General features: G+C 45.9%; 1 protein-coding gene and 1 pseudogene across 7 annotated transcripts in view; one reads left to right on the top strand and one right to left on the bottom strand.

The window, feature by feature from the left end:
- DACH2 (dachshund family transcription factor 2) overlaps positions 1–9,357 on the top strand; it is a 340,677-nt gene that overhangs the window by 247,229 nt on the left and 84,091 nt on the right. For all 7 annotated transcript variants that reach the window (XM_066639978.1, XM_066639976.1, XM_066639974.1 and 4 more), the window contains one exon: positions 6,381–6,536. In XM_066639978.1, the coding sequence (XP_066496075.1) occupies positions 6,381–6,536 (156 nt within the window). The remainder of the gene's footprint in view (positions 1–6,380; positions 6,537–9,357) is intronic.
- On the bottom strand, positions 5,254–5,370 carry LOC136663391 (5S ribosomal RNA; annotated as a pseudogene).

Raw genomic sequence — 9,357 nt, 5'->3', positions numbered from 1 at the left:
AAACACAACTACCTTGTGTAACAAAAAGTGGATTTATTTAACTCTGAACTGACCAATGAGACTGATTGTTCTGAGAGCCAATGAGATGTTATTATGACACAGCAGGGAACCTATAAGGTCAGTGAGTCATCTCTCATTTCCATGCATCAGAATTCATAATAAAACTCCTACTCAGCTGTGTGAGTGCCATCAAGCTGGACACACTGTTTTATTGTTGGTTATTGATTTGTTGAGTGACCTGGTCTATTCTACATTAAAATCAAGTTAATAGATATTACACCAACCCTAGTGATGTTGCTGCATTTAGGTTGAGCATAAATTACAATAACGTTGTTGGCAACCTTCAGTCTCGAAAGACTCTGGTATCGCGCTCTGAAAGGTGGTTTTGGAACATCGTCTAGTGTGGCTGAAAAGGCCAATTCGGGAGTGACAATCCCTTCCACAACGGGAGCAAGTGCAGTCTGACCCTGGTCTGTCTCCCTGGCTATGGGCCTTCCTTCTTTGCCTCTTTGCCTCAGACTGTTGGACAAGTGTCTCTTCAAACTGGAAAAGGCCATGCTGCACAGCCTGCCTCCAAGGTCAAGGTTTCCCACTTGTTGAGGTCCACTCCTAAGGCCTTCAGATCCCTCTTGCAGATGTCCTTGTATCGCAGCTGTGGTCTACCTGTAGGGCGCTTTCCTTGCACGAGTTCTCCATAGAGGAGATCCTTTGGGATTCGGCCATCATAGTCTTTCGAGACTGAAGGTTGCCAACAACGTTATTGTAATTTATTCTGTATGGACTGGTATGAGAGGAGGTCAATCATGGGGGTGATGCAATGAGTTCTTGCACCAAGTGGTGCAAACCCTGGTAAGGCTTCTGATTGGGCTCCTAAAGGTATACTTCCTGTCCCTCCTTCTGTTGTCTCCCTTGTGTTACTATCTTAGACCAGCCATTTTCAATCACTGTGCCGTGACACATTGGTGTGCCGCGAGTGGTCCACAAGCGTGTCACAGGAATTTGGGGGAAGGTCATTTATTAGTAGGGCCAATGGGAGATGTGAGCCCCCACTGGCAGCATGGTGTGCCTTGCCAGTTGTAAAAAACCTGGTGGTTTGACTTGACCATTTTAGTGCCTTGTCAGTGTGCCGTGAGATGAAAAAGGCTGAAAATCACTGATCTAGACTGCAAGTCCCTCAGGGCAGAGCCTGCTTTCTCTTTCTGTTTAGCCATGCACCTGCACAGGGTTGTATAAGTAAACAACCTATTAATTGGGCACAAAATCTTCTTCCAAAAATGTGCCGTGGATCCAGTTCTCCAGCCTCTGAAACTAGCTTCGGCTACCTCACCAACGTTATTGCAACAATTTTGGCCATAATGCTGAGCACCTTCTTGAAGTTCTTTTAGGTGGCAGTCCGTTAATTTATGCAGACACCATATTGCACGGTGTTTGTCAATGTGTCATCTAGCGAAATCTTACAGGTGCACAAGCATCGGGGCAGAGTTTCATAACAATGACGGTTTCAAACTGTGCGATAAAAATGAAGAGGCAGATCCTTTTGAAAGCAAGAATGTACAAATTAAAATATTGATTTCGCTTCTGTCCTGTCCGTCTGCTGAAACTTGCCCCCCCCAGGTTGGCTCCATCATATGATTTGCAAAATTATCCTGTAACAGACATTCTAAACCAGTGATTTTCAACCTTTTTTTGTTTCACGGCACACTGACAAGGTACTAAAATCGTCAAGGCACACCATCGGTTTTTGGACAGTTGACAAGGCACACCATGCTGTTGGTGGTGGGGGCTCACTTCCCCCAATGCCCCTACTAATAAATGACCCTACCTCAAACTCCTGCGGCACACCTGCAGACTATTCGTGGCACACCAGTGTGCCACGGCACAGTGGATGAAAATGGCTGTTCTAAACTATCAAGGCTGAACAGGAGTTTAAAACAGAAGAATAAAAAACCATAAAAATCAGAATGAAAGCCAGAGATATTTGAAATTCAAGCTATCTTAATAATATTGCAGGGTATGTGTGTGTGTGTGTGTGTGTGTGTTTGTGTGTCTTCCACTGAAGGTGCCTAAAGCGAAAATATTGTACAGCAAATCTGTCTGTGGTTTCCTCCATTAGGACACGCATATCGTGCAAAAGTGCCAAACCAGCAAGAAAAGGTTTAAGCATGAATGCTTGACAGTTTTAGGTACAAGTCTGAAAAATGTAAGAGGTGAAGCCATTTTTATTCATGGGGCTTTTCCTGCATGCCATCAATCTCAGTGTTGGGAGGAGAAAGAATATAACCTCCCCCCCCCCCAAAAAAAAAAAAAAAAGGTAAAAGAAGATCCCATCCTATAAATTTTTCAGCACCTAGGGGAAGTCACCCTTCCAGGGAAAGCACCCCTTTAAATCCAGAAAGAAAATATTTCTTTACTCAGCGTGTGGTTGGTCTGTGGAACTCCTTGCCACAGGATGTGGTGATGGCATCTGGCTTGGACGCCTTTAAAAGGGGATTGGACAAGTTTCTGGAGGAAAAATCCATTACGGGTTACAAGCCATGATGTGTATGTGCAACCTCCTGATTTTAGAAATGGGCTATGTCAGATGCAAGGGAGGGCACCAGGATGAGGTCTCTTGTTATCTGGTGTGCTCCTTGGGGCATTTGGTGGGCTGCTGTGAGATACAGGAAGCTGGACTAGATGGGCTTATGGCCTGATCCAGTGGGGCTGTTGTTATGTTCTTAGCTACAATTCCCAGGAAGCCTTGCAGGTCTCTTGTTACCTGGTGTACTCCCTGTGGCATTTGGTGGGCCGCTGTGAGATACAGGAAGCTGGACTAGATGGGCCTATGGCCTGATCCAGTGGGGCTGTTCTTATGTTCTTAAATAACTACCTTGTAATTCTAATATCTGATAATATTGTTGAGACTTGATCCCTTTTGCTCTCAGATCTTGACATATCCTAACACTTTGCTCAAGCTGTTTTTCACCTGTTTCTACCATCCAAAGGTGTGCTACTGGTACCCATTTGCTGGAAGCCTTGGAGCAAAATCTCTTTTGCTGCCCCCTGCCCCCACTTTATGGGTAATGGCAGTGGACCGTGGCTCCTCTTGCCATCCCTGACGGTAGAGAGGTGGAACAAAACAGTTTTATTTTTTCACGAATTTTGGTGTTTTCCAAAAGTGCAGAAAGCGGCGTTATGTGTTTTTATTCAAAATTGCCATTATAATTTTAAATTATAGCCACTTAAAAAGCGTACTAGGTAGGTGATATCGGTGGTATAGTGCCAGTAGATGCAGCCACAGTCATTGTCCATGCGCGCTCCATTGTTTCTTTTGGTTTTTTACTAAGATGAGAAGTGCACAAAGCGGTATTAACTGTTTTTATTTCGTTATTACCATTTTCTCCCACCTCTGCGTATTGGTGAATGGGGGGAATCTGTAGGAGTTCTCAACTAACTCCCCATTTAGCTGATTGCTAACACTGCTCCTGGCTGCCTTTTCTTTCGTGCTGGTCCTAAAGAACTGCCTCCCAGAGTGCCTCTGTGATGCCACCTTGATTTTCCCTTCAAAATACTTACAGAATTTTCCCCCCTTGGGCAGCCCAATCCTGAGCTGCACGGAGCATGGGACTGCCGCGGTGCCAAAAATGGCTGCTGCACGCAACCAGGCAACCTGTGGTGACTTCTCCCCTTTTGTCCCCTTTCTCCAGGTAAGGAAGGGACCCCCACAATGGGATCTGGAGCTGGTGCAGACTCGTGATGGGCCCCACAGCCTGGTGGAGGATCTGGTGGAGGTCTCTTGTTGTCTTGAGTGCCCCCTAGTGGCGGGCCACTGGGAGACACAGGAAGCTGGACTAGATGGGCCTTTAGCCTGATCCAGCAGGGCTCTTCTTATGTTCATAATATGCCGATGTAGCTGGAGTCTGAACTGTGCCCTCTTTCCGTCAATATACATTTGGGACAGTCAACCTACGGCGTGTGGGATTTACGATGGAAGTGCTGACACAGTCAGCGCAGCTATAGCCACGCTATTGAACGCTGCTGTAATTACGCCACATTCTATTAGAACATATGGTATAATTTAGCGCGGCATAAATACATCTTCCTTTGTCAATGCACTGCTCATCGTTTTTGCAAATTATGGTTCTGTAATAGTAAAGGTAATTCATAGCTTGACGGTAGTATTAAAATGATGGAGCCCTTCCCTTTTTTTTTTTTTTTTGCTCAATCATTGATCTTTCAAACGGTTTGGTTTGATAGCATTAATCACATTTATTAGCCAAGTGCTTATCATAAAGAACGTTGAGCTTTTCGGTGCTGTTACTTTCATCTCCAATTAAGATACATTTTTTCCCCCTCCTGCCACTGTCCCTTCCATGTCAACAGAGTATTACTGATTGTAATTGGAAATAAAGTTAATGAATTCCTGGCAGTGTCAATAAGCTAGATAGACTCTCCCCCCACGCTTCTACCAATGCAAAATTCAATCGAATGCTTTTATTAAATAGCGGGGAGGGGAAGGAGGAAGGTCCCTTGATTAGCAGTGCACCACTGAATATTTTCTCTGATACATATTAATTCTAGCACTGGATGTTGTGTATGAATAAGGTTAATCATGACTTGCTCACCTGGTGTTTAGCTTTTGGTTCTCGATTTTATCAGAGGGGAAAGTTTTGGAAGGTTAGACTAGTGGGAACTGCCCGGGTCATAATGAAGAGCGATCCATTTCCTTATTCGACAGCCAAAAGTTTTAGATATGGAGGCCAGTTCTAGACAAGGATATGGGTCCTTTTGTGTGTGAGCCCTTGAGACAACAAGGTAACCCCCTGCTTACCTGTTGGGGGCAACTCTACTTCCATGGGGTGGAAGAGAAGAAACAGCTACCCCCAGCTACAATATTGCTGAGACACAACACATGAGATGGGGGTGCAGGGGGTAAATTGTACCCAGGCCCAGGGTCAAAAAGGTGACCCAGGAGCCAAAGGAGGGGGCCTGAAAATTTCCTGGGCTCTTACATTTTGTGATCTCACCAGGGCCCGTGAGAGGGAGGTGCAGGAAGTACATCAGGCTTGTGCTGTGGTCAAAAGGAGCGCTCGGGAGCTCCTTCCATTCCAAGGGATGGAAGCCAGAAATTTCCTGGGATCTCAGAAAGTGTTTGCATACATTGTGTGAAGACTACCGTTGACATTTTGTGTGAGCCTACATAGTTTTACATACCGTAATTCACAAAAATTGGTGGTTGGTTGGCAACCTTCAGTCTCGAAAGACTAGGGTATAAGCCTACAGCACCCGGTATTCCCAGGCGGTCTCCCATCCAAGTACTAACCAGGCCTGACTCTGCTTAGCTTCCGAGATCAGACGAGATCGGGCATGCGCAGGGTAACAGTTGCTACCATTCATGATTCATGGTCCATCCACAAGGCCAACTGAGGCTGTCGGCTCAGAAAGCAGATTGGTGGAGTGGGGGCAGCCATTTCTATCTGCCTGCTTGCCTCCACTGTGCCTCCTTCTCCTTCCTGTCCCGGGATTGGAGAAAGGAAGTGGGGGACAGAGAGGAAATGTGGAGGGGTGGGAAATGTTGACTAGGGCATAGGAGAATGGGAGAAACAGAGGCTGCTACATCATCAGGTAAAGGGAGCAGCATTTGGCAAGTCACATCAGGTCTCAGGAGGTTTGGGGCCACCCCCATCCCCAGCCATCTGGGAAGAGGGTCAGTCATGTATCTGTGAGACACTTTATTTTTAATGGAGGTTTGTGGGGGTAAAGTTGGCATTTTGTCACTGGCTTGGGTCGTGTGTGTCTGTGGCCCTTGTTGGATGATTTAAGCCAGGGGTGTCCAAACTTTTTGGCAGGAGGGCCACATCATCTCTCTGACACTGTGTCGGAGAAAAAAAAGAATTAATTTACATTTAAAATTTGAATAAATTTGCATAAGTTTACATAAATGAATATATTAAAGATGAACTTATATGAATGAATGAAGGTCTTGCAATAGCTCAAGGCCTATAAAAGGCCTTGCACAAAGCAAGGCTGGCCTTTCCTTTGCTGCCGCTACTGCATCACAGACGTGAAACAGCAAGCAGTGGAGGGAGCCCTCATCCCACAGCTCACGAGAGAGGTCAAACAGTCGCCCTCACGCTGAGAGCAGTTGCGTCGGGCCAGTGCGGACTTTAACAAATCTCCAGAGGGCCAGAGGCTCATTGGAGACTGGGGGCTCCCTGAGGGCCGCATTGAGAAGTCTCGAGGGCTGCATGTGGCCCCAGGGCCGGGGTTTGGGCACCCCTGATTTAAGCTGACGCAAAGGCTTTTTGTGATCCTTTGTTGATGAGGACAAATAATTGCAGAAAACCCATTTGCATCTCTTCTCTGAGTGACTTTTAAAAGTTCTGTGTGCTGCTTTTCAGGTGGAAGTGAATCTTCATGGGACAAAGATAAGCTTCAGTCTCCCATTACCACCGGATCCCATCATGGAGTTAGCCACACGACCCTGTCGGGGCAGCCCAGCCTGGGGAATGCTCATCCTCTCAGCCCTCTGCAACAGAACCACCTGCTCACCAATAGTATGTATTCCATCCAAAAGTGTACATGTTCTTGTGGGTTCCATGTGGCATAGGGGCAGAAAAGTCGTGATAGGTCCAGATCAGGCACGATGCGACTCGGACCATCGAAAGGCACATGCAGGTAGCTGAGTAAATTTTATTTTTGCTTATCCTGAGGTGGGGACAAGTGTTCTTTGGAAAACTGCAATCTCCAAATCCTTTATTGCAGTGGTTCCCAATCTTAACGGCGCTATGACCCACCTTGTCCTCCACGGTGGGTTGCAGTGGTCCTGGCGGTGCTGGGTTAGGCCTATGACCCACAATACTGGCCTCCATGGGCTTCAGAATGGCCCACAGAAGACTCCAAAAGCCACTTCTGGTTTTAGGAGGCAAACTGGAAGTTGTCTCGGGAGTGTCTTCCAGCAATGGTTGGAACAGAGAAAGCCCTCCTTTTTATTTTTTTGAATTGTATGGCGTGTTACTGCCAAATGACCTCTCCCAGTGGCCTCAGGAGATGGGCAGATTTATGTGAGTCCTTTAGGTACCTGGATCCCAAACCATATAGGGCTTTGAGAGAAGCTGCCTACACCCTGAATTGTACAAAAGTTTAATTTGCAGCTAGTGCCAATGATATAGCAAGGGTGTAATGTGGTCACAGATACAAAATATGGTATTCTCTCCAGATCCTTCATCCTCTTATCCCTGAAACCTGTCTGGATTTTCAAAGAACTTTAAGCCATCAAGATTTTTGTGTACAATTCCGCATCCCCGCTGCATCCTACAAGGACAATCCTTTGCTAGATCGGGATGCCGTGTGACTTGATGAAAACCAATTGGATATTTTTCCACTGACCTCCTTGGGATGTGAATGGTGCCCAGAGTTTGATTGATGCCAAATAAGGAGGGATGCAGAATAGACAACAGTGACCCTTCATTAGAACAGCCTGGCGCTTTAAAGCAAGTTTTGCGGTGATCTGGTGCTCTTGGGTCATCCACCAAGCTTGGTAGTTTAAGATCATTGAAACATCCAGCCATCTTTTTTTTTTTCTTCTTTTTCCTTAGCAATGTACAAAAGAATATATTGTCCAGGGAAGAGGAGGAAATGAATACAGATGAGTTGAATGTTGGTGACAAGGTGGACAGGAAAACGGCCATGAAAGGATGACAGCAGATGAATGAGGGGAAAATAAGATCTGCATTGTAATGTTTGGATTGCAAAGAGGACACTGTTTTGGTAGACGTGTTCTGCTGGTTGTAGTGGCACTTAAAATCCACTCCTTCCCTCCTTGCTGATGGTCGGTTTTCTGACATGCTGTGGCGATGCTCAGCTTACATGCGTGATGTTGATATGTTCCATGTACCGTCAGATTAAGTGGATTTTCATCCCTTGATAACACTGCCTGGTTGCCATATGGAATTTCTCTTTTTTTTTCACCCCCTTGCAGGTTACTTTGTTAGCGTAGCTCATTGTTGACGACTCCTGTTGTCTTCTGCCAGCCCATTCACAGGGCTTATTGAGCATTGGGCATTATGTCTGATTTGTGAGCGTGAGATGCCTTTCCTTCACACACCCCCTCCAGCAACTGCTTGATGCATTGTGCGCCCTCAAAAACAGGGCAATGTGCCGTGGGTAGTTTGCATTTTGTTTTGCATGTCAATTGGACTTTGAAGCAGGCAGGCAACTCTGTGAGGACAGATGGCGTCTGGGAGTGTCAAAACTCCACGGAGTGCGAGGAAAGATGATCAGACTGCAGCGGGAAGGGGGGAGGGGTCCAGGAGGGAACAAAGCCTTGGGTTTGTACCAGCTTGGTTGGTGGGGTAAAGGGTGACTGGACAATTTAAAGAAAAGAGAGATGCTGCCGGCATTGTTTTGTGACTCTTCTTAGGGCCCAATCCTATCCAATTTTCCAGCACCAGTGCAGCTGCAATACAGCCCCAAGGTAAGGGAAAAAATGCTCCCATACCTTAAGGAGGCCTCTGTGACTGCCTCTCCACCACAGGGTACAGTGCATGCCTCATTGGCACCGGAAAATTGGATAGGATTGAACCCTTAGTTGTTGGTTTGTGTTTAGGAAGCCCTATGTCCTTTCAGAACTGGACAGGTAACATTTAAACCAGGGTTGTCAAACATAAGGCCCGTGAACCAAATGCGGTCCCTAGAAGCCATTTTCCCAGACCCTGCAGATGCCCAATCTCATCTGAACTTGGAAGCTAAGCAGGGTCAGGCCTGGTTAGAACTTGGATGGGAGACCGCCTGGGAATACCGGGTGCTGTAGGCTTCTACCATAGTCTTTCGAGACTGAAGGTTGCCAACCAGTAAACCATTATAATTGGTTCTCCCAGTATAATTGAAATAATTATTTCATAATTCAATGTAATTGAATAATTAAAATTGAAGTGCTTGAAATAATTATTTAAAAAATTCAAGAGAATTATCTTGAAAATATGAACAAGATTTGCACATTTTCCTCTTCTGTTTCTGTCATTTCTTTGCCATTGCACGATAACGTATGCATTGCAATCAAGTGCAAGCATGAACATGTCTTTGCCATCGCTCAGTGCGCCATTTGATCAACACAAGAGGGTGACATGGCTGCCTCATCCTTGAGGCCGACTGTGGGTCGTATCTTCTGTGAAGAGTTTCTACATGAGAACAAAGTGCTTCTTTCTGACCAGCATCTGCTTAATGATGTCGCTTCCTGCTGAATGATGTCGCTTCCGGCACCAGGAACGCTAACTTCGGCCTTCTGTCTAAAATGAATTTGACACCCCTGATTTAAACAGTTTTGGAAAAGAAAGTGCTAGGAGAATCCTAACAGTTATTTGATGATAAATACATATG

The sequence above is a fragment of the Tiliqua scincoides genome, chromosome 12 (genome assembly GCF_035046505.1).
Source record: "Tiliqua scincoides isolate rTilSci1 chromosome 12, rTilSci1.hap2, whole genome shotgun sequence".
Taxonomy (NCBI): Eukaryota; Metazoa; Chordata; class Lepidosauria; order Squamata; family Scincidae; genus Tiliqua; species Tiliqua scincoides.
Note: the sequence above shows the minus strand (reverse complement) of the source record. Positions and strands in the feature narration are given on the sequence as shown.